The 15,749-nt window shown below is 31.1% G+C and overlaps 1 protein-coding gene across 1 annotated transcript in view; it reads right to left on the reverse strand.

The window, feature by feature from the left end:
* The window catches only part of side-VII (sidestep VII transmembrane protein), a 238,925-nt gene that overhangs the window by 116,907 nt on the left and 106,269 nt on the right, over positions 1–15,749 (reverse strand). The window contains exon 3 of the mRNA XM_088258892.1: positions 7,102–7,212. Coding sequence (XP_088115018.1) covers positions 7,102–7,212 — 111 coding nt within the window. The remainder of the gene's footprint in view (positions 1–7,101; positions 7,213–15,749) is intronic.

A 15,749-nucleotide genomic window follows, 5' to 3' on the forward strand; every position in this document is an offset into this window, starting at 1 on the left:
TGAAGTAGAGAGAGTGGTTTTACTCAAAGTGAACGATGAATGACAAGTATTTTATTACTATGCCACAAAGTTCATGATGCTTTTAAAATATAATATAATTGACAAATTCTTTATAAAAAATATTCGGTTACGCAAATTCATTCATAAATTTGGCTGCATATTACGAATTTTTATATGTTGACAAATTGACATGAAAAAAAGCTTTATTGACTAAACGATTACCATATAAATCGTGTAACCGAAAAAATATCGATTATTTCTTCATTGGGTAGAGTTATTCCGTAAACACTTTGTGAGTTATTTTTAAATGAGAGGTTCTAAATTAAATGTAAATACTATAAAAATTGTCTCTTCAAATGAATTAATTTGGTGAATATAGGAGGATAATTATATTTTAATGGCTGAGCATCGTTGCGTATATTATTATGTATTCTTATATTTGCGTAGTAAAATATCGTGAACTATAATTGTTACCCTGCAATTGTTAATTTTTACTTAAATTGACTTCATTCATTTTTAATTTAAGTTTTTCTTGGTAAATACCACTATTTCCGAAAATCAATTGTGACACGTATTTCGATGCATTTCACATAATTTTTAAACACTGAATGCATAAGACTTCATGCAGAGCTTTGTTATAAAAAAATACTAACAAAAATAAGAATATATTGAATGAAAAAAAAATAAAATAAAAAATTGATTTTATTTCATGTTTTGCGAAATCATTTGTTATATTTATAAATAGAAATAATATAACTTTTGAGATTAAACGTGTCAAATAAAATGTATCAGCTTTTACGATAGAAAAAGTAGTGACAAAATACACGTTTTTGTTGTTTATTTGACCAATTAGAGCTTTCATACAACTCTGTTGGTCAAATTTATAAGTAGGAAAGTAGGTTTTGTATATAAGTACCGAGTATTTTACTCTCAGAAACTTGTCTACCAATGAAAGTTTATACATATAACTGCAGAGAAAATCTATTCCTTTGAAGTTTTATGATGTACTGGCTGTACTTTGCCTGCATGTCAATGTGGCTCACTATGGTTAAATGGAAAAGAAGAAAAACAACATTCAAAACATAAAACACAATCGTATTTAAATAAAAAAAATTGATAAAATTGTTAAATATGTCGAAATATAAAACGAATATTTTTTAAAATTTATAGCATTCACTCTGTGGTTAGTCATTTTTCATTTTTTAAAAGACGGGTACATTTTTAAATCCGTAGACAAAAAAAATCGGTGAACGGTTATATACTAATATTATATTAATGTTTTGTACTGATATTTCTTGGTAGAACTGCATTTTATTTAATAAAATAACAACTATATATGATAGTTTTTTCCACATAAGTTTTATTCGACCAGCGACCGGGTTTTGTCGTAACTAACAGGATGATGTCTTGTGATGTCTGATGTCGGTAATGATGAAACCCAGTTACTGGTCAAATAAAATAAATCTGAAAAAATATACACTTGTTTTATTTATATACTAATATGACTAATATTTTTGTAAGAAAAAAATAAAAAAGTACCTTAAAGTAAAAGTTTTTATGTTAATAAACCTAGGTACCTAGGTGAACGTAAATCATTTTTTCTTAACGTTCCTTTTTTTTACACAAATACTATGAATCCAAAAGACTGAAGAAAAACAGATATACATTGTTATACTCGTAGTTCCAAAGTTTTCGATTATATTCTGAGAAAATATTTATTTAATATTATGGTAGCAATTACTGTATGTACGTTATTTTTATACGAAAATGGATAGAACATATTTCGTTCCGTGAATACAGCTTTGATGGCCAAGTAAATATACTTGTCATGAACAAACAGAGTGGAAATAATCAAGTGTTTCTGTGTCTGACGTTTTAAACAAAGAACGGTCAAATACAAATACACAACACCCCTCTTAACATATATTTTGGTAAAAAGGTATATTGAACAGGAAATAAAATGTGTTGGAAAATAAATGTGTATGATACGCATGGATATTGGATATGAAGTACATAATGTGAGTACATATATGCCAATATGTTTTATACGCGCAAAGACATATATGTATGTACTATTTATAGATTTGGCGTTTAATTTAACACTGAGTTTTTTAGTCTACCAAGTTTTATTTTATTGTTAAAAAACATATTAAAGATAAATTTGGTGCAATTCGCCTAGTTATGGCATTTTCAAACTTTCGTTTGAAAATGTGTTTGATTTTAACATATAATATATAAAATACATATAAACATACATATCATACAATATTGGATCTACAGAGACGTAGAAAATCAACTTAAGTTATTTTAATTTGTCCAAATCCTTGTTCACAAATCTTTTTTTTTGAGTTTCTCCACATAAAAGCCATTTGAAATTGACATCTCAACATAGATGAAATATATATATGGAAGTCTACGTATTTACAGGGTTAATGACCTATCATAGGCTGGTTTGAATGCCCACTTTGTACACGTGAAATGTTCACCATTCTACTTATAACACACTACTCCAATTTCGAAAGTTGTATTTATCCTTCAATTCAAACCTTTCACATGCCAGATTCAATTATAGGAGTAGGAATAATCGGCGTAAATATATGAATGTGGAAGAAGCCAAGATTATGTGAAAGGCAAATTGGTGTGGCATTGTATTCTCTCTGCCTACTCCTGCTGAGAAGCGGTATTATGGTTAGTTATATAGGTTTTTTCCCAGTTCTTAGCACCATCTACAGTTGAGTTTAGCAGTGACCTTCATTAAACGTATTTAAGATTCTTTCTTAATTACGTTACATTCTTATTGATGTCTGAAAACATGATTTTCAATTATTATTAAACTTATAATTTCGCCAGTGAATATCCATGATATTTTAACTGAGTCCAAATTTGTAAAAAAATTGGAGTTATGTATATTAACATCCATCATTGATTAATTCCTGTAAATATCCAGACTTCCATATTATTCTTTATTTAAACTGAAATGCTCTAATATTTATTCAATATTACCCTGGACTGGTACATGAAGCGGAGGGGTTGTCACAATTGTTTCATGTGTTAACGATCAAGATAACACTGCGTTTATATGATGCAGTACCCTATGCACCATTGGAGTGCCGATAAGGGTTTGCAGATATTGAAATATCAAAGTCGTGTGTTAAATATTGTTAAAATAAAAAGTGAAATATTTGTGTTTTTATTATTTACAAAAATACTTCAATTTCATACTATTTCTGTGAGCTTAAGCGGCTCATTATTAGAAAAAGGTATAAAATTATGATAGAGTGGGTTCGAACTGAGAATCTTTGACTCGAGAGTCCGCGACAATAACCACGGGACCATAACTTGACCCAGTCTTTATCTTTATTGAGATATTAATATATCAATAACTTCTAAGTTGGGAAACTCAGGTTTGTGAATAAAGATTTGAACTTACTATAATACTTAGTGTAGAGCGCTGCACAAGTTAAAGGAATATTTTGTGACGTACGTTTTTCCTTAATCGATTGATGTCTTTTTCTCATATGGGGATCTTCTGTTAATAAATTCGTTTTTATAAGAATGCTTCCCCTTATACCGGGTGACAGGACAATATCCCTCCTTTGATGAAGTATGACAGATAAAGTTGGACAAAGACATCTGATTGATCGAGTCATGAACGTGTCACAGCGTTATGTAACGCCCGGTACTTAATCAATTGATATGTTTTCATGGAAAATAAACTGTATTTTTATTTTTAATATAAGTATTGCTAATTACATACCGTCTGCCTCCGTAGTGTAATGGTCAGCATGCTCGCCTACCGTTCTGGAGGTCCCGGGTTCGATTCCCAGGGGGGTTTAATAAATATAAGTGATTTTTTCACTTTAATATTTATTCAATATTACACTGGACTAGTACCTGAAGTGGAAGGCTGATCAACTTTCCTTCATGTATAAACGATCGAGGTAACACTGCGTTTATATGAAGCAGTGCCCTATGCACCATTGGGGTGCGGTAAGGGATTTATTATTAATTACATACCACTATTTTTAAAAATCTATTGTGGCATTAGATGCATTCCGCATCATTTTCAAACACCGTATGTGAAACTTAGTCTAAATCTTACAGTTGTGTCCTTGGAACGTTGAAGAATGAAGAAGGGTAGGAGCTGTTTCTAATTTTAATTTGATTTTTACTATTTTAATTTAATTTTTTTCTGTGGGTACAAAGACAATAGGGGTGAGGCTTTAGTTATTGTCATATTGTACTTGTATGTTATGGGTTTATCATTATCTATATTTTTACGAATTTATATTGTTTCAAAATTTTGAAGTATATGACTTTTCGTTTTAATAATTTTTTAGGATTTCTACGCTATTGTTGTCACATTTGTGATCATTTTATATTAAATTATATTATTTAGAGGTTAGGAGGTTAGATTTTAGGAGGTTAGATTATATTAGGAGACTGCAACTATGGAAGGTCATTGGTATGAATTCCATAACATACAAAACAATAATTAGGGAACATGAATTATGTTTAATAATATTTTTTCAGAGCTTGCTCACTAAGCATGAATGAAAAAAGACGAAGATTGTTTGCTTAGACAGATGGTGTGGCGTTCTTCTCTCATTGTTGACCCCTGATGGTTAGTTGGTTCATTAGATTTTAAATTTTAAATTTTCATATATATTTAGATTAAGAGGGGCACTTTAATATTACATTTTGAAAAGTGTATAAAACATTTTGGAAATAATGAAGAACAACAATCGATAACAAGCAACTTTTAGTTTTTTAACAGCGGAGTGTTATTTTTTATCAGAATATTTTGAGTGTGCCCAAATACTTGTTCACAAATCTAGGTTCTCCCCTCTAAGAAGATTTTAACAGTTTTTTGTTGACTCCTGAACTCCATAAATAAGAATTTAGAAGTCTACGTAATTACAGGGCTTGTGACCTGTCAAAGGCTGGTTTAGTGATCACTTGACACACGTGCAATATTTACCATTCTATCCATGATTAACAACCACACTACACAATTTTTTTCTTCTCCTAGATATGGTAAATTTCATGACACAGTACATATGGATAGAATGGTGAATGTTGCACGTGTGTAAAGTGATCACCAAACCAGCGTTTGACAGGTCATAAGCTCTGTTAATTCCCCGTCTTCCATATTCTTCTTCATCTATCTTGTATGTCAAAATGTAAAAATAAATCAAATAAGTGGAAAAAAACCCAGATTTATAAATGTTAAATATTTCGACACACTCAAAGCGTTATGAAATATTAAACATTTATAAAGTTGTCACCAAAATTAGATGTGTTATGGGTTTAATAATTAAAAGACATTTTTTCTTAAAATTAAAACAAAAAATTAAATATAATACACCTTGTCTGCGGAACATGCTACCTTTGAACATATCATTTGAATGTTTGAAAACATCTAAGATTTATTTTTACTGCTTTAAAATTGGTTCTTTTGAGTTGGTAATATAAATGAATATTGGATTTCACTACACGAAACCGAAATGGAACTCAGCTCTGTATATAAAAACAAAATAAGATTTTATAAAGAAAATATTCTTTAAATAGTAGTATCTCTTTGAAAGGTTAATTTTCATTACTTGTTTGGTAGTACTCTTTATAAAACACGTTGAGAGAAGTAAATATATTAATGGTGAAAGTATTCATGTTCTCTTTTGTTTCTTTATACTAATTTTAAGCTCTTCAAAAAATGTACAACCCACTTTCGTTTGCTGTTAATGTTTATATAAATAAATTAGATATTTGGTTTAAATTTAAATTGACGCTTAATCTCCTTTAAAGCTTATTAACAGGGATGCCTAATTTTAAAGATTATAAACCAGAGCATATTATTATTTTCTTACGTGTTAACAAAAATATTTTGATAATGTAATGTTTATCTCGCCTCCGTAGTGTAATGGTCAGCACGCTCGGCTACCGTCTGGAGGTCCCGGGTTCGATTCCCAGGGGGGTCAAATAAATACAAGTGATTTTTTTCACTGTAATATTTTTTCAATACTACCCCGGACTGGTCTTGCAGCGGGGGGCTGATCACCTTTCCTTCATGTGTAAACGATCAAGATAACACTGCGTTTATATAAAGCAGTGCCCTATGCACCATTGGGGTGCGGATAAGGGTTTTATATATATTATATTATCAATATTTTGTTTATTCTAGTTTTCTAATGCCTTTGAATTTAATGAATTTTTTATGTTATTTTAAATCTGTAGATTTTTTGATGTGTAGAAAATTTTAATTGAAAAGAAAATTAATGGATAAATATGAGATAGAGAGGGGGAAACATCTTAAAATAAAAATAACGGTACAATTTTTTTTAAGGAATAACCTATACTTATACTACTAATATTTTTAAATAGCCTCTATTTCAAGACTTGTTTCTAGGTAGCATTGTAAGGATCGGAAAGCAAGATATGAAAAATATATCACTAACACCCAAACCAATTGAAAATATATATTTATTTAATACATTACTGCATTGGCGTGAATCGAACCCATGACGTTAGTTCCGCGTCAAGCGTCTACCTAACTAGATTTTTTTTCTATGTATTTAATATTTAATATGTCATTGATTGGTGCTCCAAATTGTAGAACTGATATTAATGGTTTGTGATATCTAAAGTATGATTTAGATGTCCGTGATTCGATATTTTCAAGATGACGAGAAAAAAAAATACACGTACTGTAGTTCCGGATTTTATAGTCGATTTGTTGGGTTTGTTAAAACACAATTATAAATATAACTTACACAACGCATACCTCATCTATTCATATAAAATTTATATATTTAAATTTATATTTTAAATCAACATTTTTTCTGTTCAAGCTCTTATTCTATCGCTTTATATAGTTGTGATAACGTCGTTCTGTTTCGAAATATATAGCTTTCTTTCTTCTTTTTGTTATACTCATGCGTTATATCTTTTTTCTGACTCTAGTAACAAAATGTGCCTAATAAACATGACGCGTCCTTGAAATTTCGCTTTTGATTCTCGTCCAGTGTTCGATTGTCGAATCGCCGTTTAACTTTAGAACAACAAAAGATTATGCTTCATTAAACAACATTTCATTTAACTCACCTCCGTACACGTCACACCTCAGGACTAGCTTAGTGCCTTCTAGATATGGACCAACGACTGAAATTTTCTCAGCTCCAGACTCGTCGGTCAAGATGATTTTTTGTGGTGGAACTGTAACAAAAATATTATTATGATTGACTAATTAAACATCATGGCATATAAAGTTATTTAAATATACAAATACAAAGAAAATGTTAAAAAATACAATTTTGATTGATACCAGCGTTTTGTATTCGAAACTATGATATAACATATGAGATTAGCGTTCACAAATAGATCTGTCCGTTGAATCTATCCGCGAACATATCACTCACTCCTTTCAAGAACGTCATAAATCAAAAAACTTGATTTTTCAGGAGAACGTTTTTAAAGTTTAAAAATATAATACAATGTATTAAAAATAAATATCAAGCTACTTATTAAACTTTTTACTGTGCAACAGATCTTTTTAGGTAAAACCTGAAGGTTTTTTCTCCATTTGAAAAATACTTAGGATATTTAAAAAAATTAAACAATAACATTTCTTCAAAATGCAAAAACAACACTTTCCGCCCTGTAGCGGGTAAATATTATGCTAAAAATATGCCTAGTTTGCTGGGATATAGTATATTTTCTGGGCATTCCGAAAACACGCACAACTCAAAATTGTCGATTTTTTATTTATGACGTTCTTGAAAGGAGTGAGCGATATCTGAGAAACATATACATATGTTTGCGAACGACTTTGACACGTTCTGTGCGTCCAACACGGCTCCCGTGTCCATAGGAACATTGCAACCACGCGTTGAACACGGGGGTCGTGTTGACCATACGTTTTAAAAACACGAAAGAATACACATTAAATAGACAGTAGTGATTCCGCCACGAATTCAATTCGTGAATAAGTATAGTAGCTAGACTCAACAATGGTATAACACCAAGTGGTCTTTTTTGCCATTGTTGAGTCTAGTAAGTCTTTTGAAGGATAAAAAACATGATTTAAATTGTTATAAAGGGGACACTCGCACACATATAATTCAGGAAGCGACCGGCTGCGCGAGGAGCCAGACGTATCTCCACAAACTTTTTTTTTAAATATAATATAAATTCCAATTAATTTTTTTAGATCATACATTGAAATAATCAAAAAAAAAATCTCCTCCCCTATAAGTAAGTTTTCTTTTCTTTTCAATGTCATATATTAACATCGCAGATAAATTTATTTTTTCAATACAAAAAAATATGTTTTAAGAAAAATTGAATTACGTTAAATATTACCTGGGTTCAATGAAAATTAAGTTGCGGGCTATCCAATTTCCCGCCTTAAAATATCTCAATTACTATAACGGTATTAAATTCATGTTTAAAAAAAAAACAATCTTGCCATCAAACCATCACCAAAAAATCGCTCGTAAACGAGTGGAAGTTTTACAAAAATCTAGCAACACCAGGCTTATGGTTTTCAAAATAAAATGAAGAAAAGAAGTATCGCCGTAAAACCATTCTACATATTCACTTTCTGCAGATACATAAATAATAAATTCCTTGATTTAAAAAGCGAGGAAGGATGTATTAGCCAAGGAACACACCCCGTGGAACTGCGGAATTGTGAAACTCCACCGCAGTATTTTCTAGTGAAAATATACGACTCCCTTCGGTAGTATATTGCCCTACCCCTTGGGAGCCTTTAGGGGCGGGGAGGGGAGGGGCTGGCGGGGGGAATTCGCCGGAGGGAGGGTAAAAACTTTACCATTGGCGACCTACTGACAAATAACTGTTACTGCGAGATTTGAGAGCAGTATTTATGACCTATCCCGCGAATCAATAACACAAGTCCAACTCAGAGTCCTTCCACTAAATTAAACCGTGATAAAACATCATTTTTCAGAAAAAGGACATAAATCATGTACATTATTAGATTCTTCTTCTTTTTCTTAATCATTTAATCTCGACAGAGTTGTCGTAATTTTAGCATCTTTCAACGTTAAAGATTTTATTAAAAGATGAATGCATAACCTAAATTTTAGTTGCTTGAATAATCCACTTACACTTGTTCAATTTAATTCCACAATGAGTGTTCAACCAAAAATTAAAGATGGATAAATAGTTCATAAATCGTCAAAATTGTATTAAAAATAATATCGCTCACTCCTTTCAAGAACGTCATAAATCAAACATTGTAAATTTTCAGTAGTGCATGTTTTCGGAATGCCCAGAAAATGTACTATATCCTAGCAAAAGCGGCATATTTTTAACTTAATATTTACTCATCACAGGGCAGAAAGTGTTGTTTTTGCATTTTGAAGAAAAGGTATTGTTCAATTATTTTTTTTAAACAAACTAAATATTCTTCAAATGGTGAATAAACCTTTAGGTTTTACCTAAAAAGATCTGTAACAAAGTAAAAAGTTCAATAAGTGGCTTGATATTTATTTTTAATACATTGTATTATATTTTTAAACTTTAAAAACGTTCTCCTAAAAAATCAATTATTTTGATTTATGACGTTCTTGAAAGGAGTGAGCGATATATTGACATATAAAAAAAATTCCGCAGTTTGGTTATACGTACAATCATTGGAAAATTGTCAGCATAAAAGGGGGATGTTTCACAAACAATTATTTAACATGTCAACGAATGTCTTCATCATTATACCTTTCAGTCTTGGCAATAATTTCGGAAATTATCTCTTTAGAAAAAAATCTGTTATTTTTAATATCCCCATTTTCATAAAATAATACCTCAAGTGTGCTTCACCTTGTATAATCCCTAATTATTGGAGTCTACTTACTACATTGCATATTTTATTAAAAAAAATAATAAAAAAATAATTGTGCGAATATATGGAGTTCTATAAATTAAACTCGAAATCAACAAATAAAAATTAAATATTAATGTGTATAATTTATGAAAGTAATTGTATGAAATGTTTTTAAGGTTAAAATATTTTCCTCGTTTCACAATTACATAGAAACGAGGGCTTTATTACATTTTTCGAAAAAGGTCCATTTCATCATTATTTAAGGACGAGTAAATGCTAGTTGTGTAATAATACAATAAATACCGAGGAAACGTCCTCAGGAAATCCATCAATCACGTTCTCTTATACATCACATAATCTCGAAATCGATTTGACATTCCGCCCATTCAGTCCCGATCCTCTTTCTTTATCCTCACACCATATCCTTCAAATTTATTTCTGTCTGCCATTTACACTATAAGTTTCCAAAGAACCGAAGTATAATATAAAATGCTGACAGATAGAGGAATAAAAGTACTTCCGTAACAAAAATAATGATAAAAAATGTATTATGTAATATTTCCTGTGAAAAATGTTATTTTATGTTTTATACATGTAAATAAAGAAAGTTTCTCCTCGTGTAATAGTGTAATGGTCAGAACGCTCGGCTACTATTATGGAGGTCCCAGGTTCAATTTCCAAGAGGGGTCAAATAAACATAAGTGAGTTTTTCACTCCAATATTTATTCAATATTACCCTGGACTGATGACTGAAGCGGAGGGCTGAACATCTTTCCTTCATGTGGTCATGATCAATACTGCGTTTATATGATGCAGTGCCCTATGCACCATTGGGTGCATATGAGGGTTTGAAGAGTATCTCTTCATTCCTCACAAAGAAAAAAAAACACCGCACGCCTAAAATTCTCCGCAGACACCTATTCTCAAAGCTAAGCACACGGCTGCTCTGGGCCCTTGTAAGATGCCATGTAAAATACAAGTGGGAAAAACTATACAGCTGTTATTTTATTATAATTATATTTCATTATAAGGACAATAACAATCATATTTTATTTTAAGTATATTTTATAAAAAAAAATATTTCACTACTCTTATGAAACATCCTTCCTCTGAAAGTTAGCGCGGGTGTTGGCCTATTGGCCCAAGATAGGAATGGCGTATGGCATACAACATTAAGTAATAATTCAGAAACCTCCGAGTAATAACGTTAATATTAAACTATCGAGTAGAAACTCATTTGCAACATGACGCCTGCTCATGACAAGTATTAATTAATAATAAGATATTTAATTATCAAACTTCGATCAAGGTCAGATGGTAGATTTGTTTCAACTTCTCCAGATTATAACACTATAAATCATATTTTGAATTCGGGCTCTTGTTGGAGGTTCGCATAAATCGGTTGGCGAAATTTTACTTTGAACCAAAAATTCCATCAATATTTTTATTGGTGAGATGTAAAGAAGCTTTTTATCAAGCAGAAACTCTTATATTAGTATGTGAGGTCCAAATCCTGGATTATAATCACACACATAAGAAACGCCAGAAAATACCATTTTCATTTTTATTATTCAAGCTTATAATTTGACCGGATAATTTATTTACAACATTTTGAGTGTGTCCAAATACTTGTTCACAAAATCTGGATTATCTCCAATTACAGGAGTTATTTTCATATTATTTTTTTCACATCTCTTCAAACATGAAGAAGAATATGGAAGTCTGGGCATTTACGGGGCTGACATTTTTGCATTTATGTGTGTGATTAAAATCCAGGATTTGGACCTCACATACTAATATAAGAGTTTCTGCTTAGTAAAAAGCTTCTTTACATCTCACCAATAGATATCTCTAGTGAAGTTCTAGTGATTCAAGAACAAAGTTTCTAAATTGGCTCATATAAATATTTTTATTGATATTTAAACGTGAATGAAAAGAATTACGTTTTTATTAGTTAAAATTTTTACTGGTCAATAGTATTTATCTAAAAATCTAGTATGACACGTGTTTTTATGCATTCCGTTTCATTTTTAAACACCGTGTTTGATCGATATATCCAGACGTTCATATTACTCTTCATCTTTTTTTAAGGAATAACCCTCAAAGTGTCTATTTTAGACGCTTGTCCGCATGTAGGATAGTAAGGATAGGGAAGGTAAATATAAAAAATACATCACAAACACCCTTACCAATTCTGCCAGTCTGATGATGACGGTTACGACGAAATCCGATTACTGGTCAAATAAAATTAATGTGGAAAAAGTAACATAGTTGTTATTTTATTCTATTTCTTGAATTAATTTAGCAATTGGCGGGAATCGAACACGTTTCGCATTCGAGCGTCTACCCAACTACGCCACGGCACCTGTCTGTGATCTGTGATGATATATAAGTTTTTTTTTAATCAATCGCTCAAGTCTAATTTTTTTGTTGTTGTTGAACGTGAGTAAGTAAGAAAGAATAAACATTTTTCAATTTGCGAGCGAAGTAAATCAAAATGTCACATTTTCGATTGCATGCTCCCTTTCGGAGTGCCCTAACCTAATTTCCTTCATCATTCCTCGCCGTGGAGAAAGCACACACGGCGCGTAATGGCGGACATATCTTCCTTGTTATTTGCATCGCCCGGGGGAAATCGCGGGAAACACATTGCCCGGCAAAGTCGGGGTAATCCCCGCCAGATAAAGGATCCGTTTTCACTTTTTAAATGGACCTGTTTCTGCATGCGGGACCCAACCCACACGCCGGTAGATATTCGGCTTGTTTTGCCTTAAATGCGCTTTGAATGTGCTAAACATTCGATTCGGGTCGTTTTGAGTTTATCAATGTAAACACGACTAGTTTTGAGAACTATGTATCGTGAGTATACTGGAAAAAAACGTTAACTCGAAAATAGGCAATTTCGACTAAATGGAGTATATGATAAGGCTTTTAACGTTCTATAAGTACTTTAAAATGTCATATACCTACCATATATATACGTGGTTGTAAAAGTAAATTTAATTTTTAAGGTTAAAAGCGGGTATTTTATGCAGGCTAAAAGCTTTAAATGACAGGGATGATTTAAATAGAGATCTTAGAGTCGGCAGTTTACCCACAATATATTGTCAACAGATGTAAATATGCATTTAATTTTAAGTTTTTAAAATATTTTTATCTGCTGTTGAGAATGTCTAAAGTTCTTCATACTAGTCGTGTTAACATTGATAAGTGGTCTTATTCAAAGTTCATATATACATATAAAGTCTCTTGTATAAGACCAATTACATGTAAAAATATATTTAACTATTTTACTTACTTTAATTGAATACGATTTTTTTCTAGTAAGTTAAAAAATAAATGTTTTTATCAAATGAATAAGTGAAAACTGTTAAAAATTGGTACATTAAAAAACGATTATTTTAATGAATTTTGATGTGTGTACTTAGTTTTTCATCATCCATAAAGACGCAATACAATAAAATAGCAAAAAACGCAACAAAAATGTCAGAAATGAAGACTCTATAGAGTATATCTGTCAATAGTCTACAAGATAGTATAAGGAACACCAAGATAAGAGAAAAATACGAGATCGAAGATGTTGTTATGTAAGGAAGGCAACCAAGAAAATAATAGTGAGGAGGATGGAACCATCCAGACTCACATTGCATTGTACGGCCAACCTCAAAGCAGACAACTCCCGGGCAGACCACCAAAGAAATGGATTGACAGCTGGAAATCGACATTGCAAGAGGCTAACCCCTCTTAAAAACAGACTACAAGACCTACATGAAGAAGAAAAAAAGATTATTATTTTTTTTTATTATTTTATTGTAGGTTGGATGCTTTTTGCAAAAACACGGCAAAATTTGAATTTGCACCTGCGCACACGCGTATTACTCCGGCCGAGGGTTTAAGTCCCATACTTCAGGTTGTAATTCTAAGCGGGGTCCGTTTATCCTACGCCGTTACAGATGCGGTTAGTGGTTTAATTCCTCATATTTATATATATTACCTTTTCGATGGCCATAAAACCTGATATTTATGCCTACCCCTTTATATTACATTAGTCATAAATTGAATTTTAAGGCTGCTAAAGTGTACCTCTAGAGCTTAAACAAATTTCAAATGAACATGTAGAAAAAAAAACAGTTAAAAAAATATGTATTTTGCGTTTTTGGTCACTCGGTGTTATTTTATAAGTTAAAATAATAAAATAAAAAAAAACATCAATAGTAAGGTAGACAGAAAAAATTAAGAGAGAAATAGAGGAGAGAAAGAAGTAAGGTGAGAAAGAGAAATGGGAGAAAGAGAGAATAAAATAAAGAGAGGAATAGAAAAAGAGAAAAAGGGAGATAAGGACGAAGGGTTAAAATGGAGAAACAGAGAAAAAGAATGAGAAAGAGGGAAAAGATTGATACAATAATCATGATGAAATAAATAAAGAATAAATGGAATTGGTTATAGAAAGATAAATAAAAATGATGAGAGAATGAAATAAACGAGGAATGATAAAAAAAGATATAATTAAGGAAAAGTATAAAGAGTAAGGCAGCTGAGATGGTATGGTTACATAGGATGCAGGGAATTTGATCACATACTGGACCAGGCAGTCGCCGTGGATCTCTTACAACATGTAGAAGAAGACCAAAGAACTCTTGGATGCTGCAAAATATGATTTGAAGGTATGGTCTAGGTGACGTTGCTTAAAGTAGAAGGACATATAACCTGAGGACGAGGAGAGCTGACTCCGATAGTTTACAAAGAAGATAGGTTGGGAGAGAACGCAGGAAGAAAAACAAGTATTATTTAAAAACAAACAATAAATAAATATAAAAGTGCAATTCCAGTGAACTTAAACTTAAATTAAATAATTAAATAATTAAAATGTAACTTTGTTTTAAAATCGCTATAAATATTTTATTAAAACTTAATTATAATGTCTACAGGTTTCGAAGCTAACCGCTTCTTTATCAAGACTGATTAATACTTAAACACTATCTACTAAACAATATTCAAAATATTTTGACGATTAGGAAAAGAAGCTTAGGTAGATCTCAAGTGGCTTTATTTTTTTGTGTTGATTGCCAGTCACAGTCAAAAGGGATCAAGGATGATGAGTGATTGGAAACATATTTAATAACGGTCTCTTAGCAAAATCATTTACTTGTGTATTTATTATTAGTAAATTATAATTAATTGCCTTTTTAATTTCTAATATTTCTAAGTAATCTTATTTAAGCATGTGTAATATATTTAGACCTTTATTTTTTTATCTTAAACTAGCCTATGATCGCTCGTTAGCCCTGTAAATCCTCAGACTACAATATTCATCTTCACCGTTGTTAAGATGTTAACCTGTAAAAATAGTCCTTAAGTGGAGAAACCCAGATTTGAGAACAAGGATTTGGACACACCTAAAATGTGAGTATTTTTATGATTAGAATTATCAGAAATTTGGATCAGGCATACTTTTTATAGGAGACAAGTAAAGAACGCTCACATAAGATTTTATCTTTTTTAATCTTTGAATAATTTGTCATGATCTGCGTTCAATTATTTATACGAACGATTTTTTAAAATCCAATGGAGATTAATATTATCTGATAATTATTTTCTTATTTTCTTATTTTTCCAATTCTTTTAATGAAGATATTTAGTGAGGCAATATACCTACACGAATGATCGTGAAAAACAGTACTTTCGAGTACACGTGTACTCATTCGTATGTTTATTGGTAGAGATCTTAGGAACGTTGACGTCATTTTAAGCGTTTTATCTTTTTTTTAATCTTTGAATAATTTATCATGATCTGCGTTCAATTATTTATACGAACGATTTTTTAGAATCCAATGGAGATTAATATTATCTGATGGTTATTTTCTGATTTTCTTATTTTTCCAATTCTTTTAATGAAGATTTTTAGTGA

This window comes from Brachycentrus maculatus, unplaced genomic scaffold (assembly GCF_059751285.1).
Source record: "Brachycentrus maculatus isolate JH-2025_06_01 unplaced genomic scaffold, ASM5975128v1 h1tg000104l, whole genome shotgun sequence".
Lineage (NCBI taxonomy): Eukaryota > Metazoa > Arthropoda > Insecta > Trichoptera > Brachycentridae > Brachycentrus > Brachycentrus maculatus.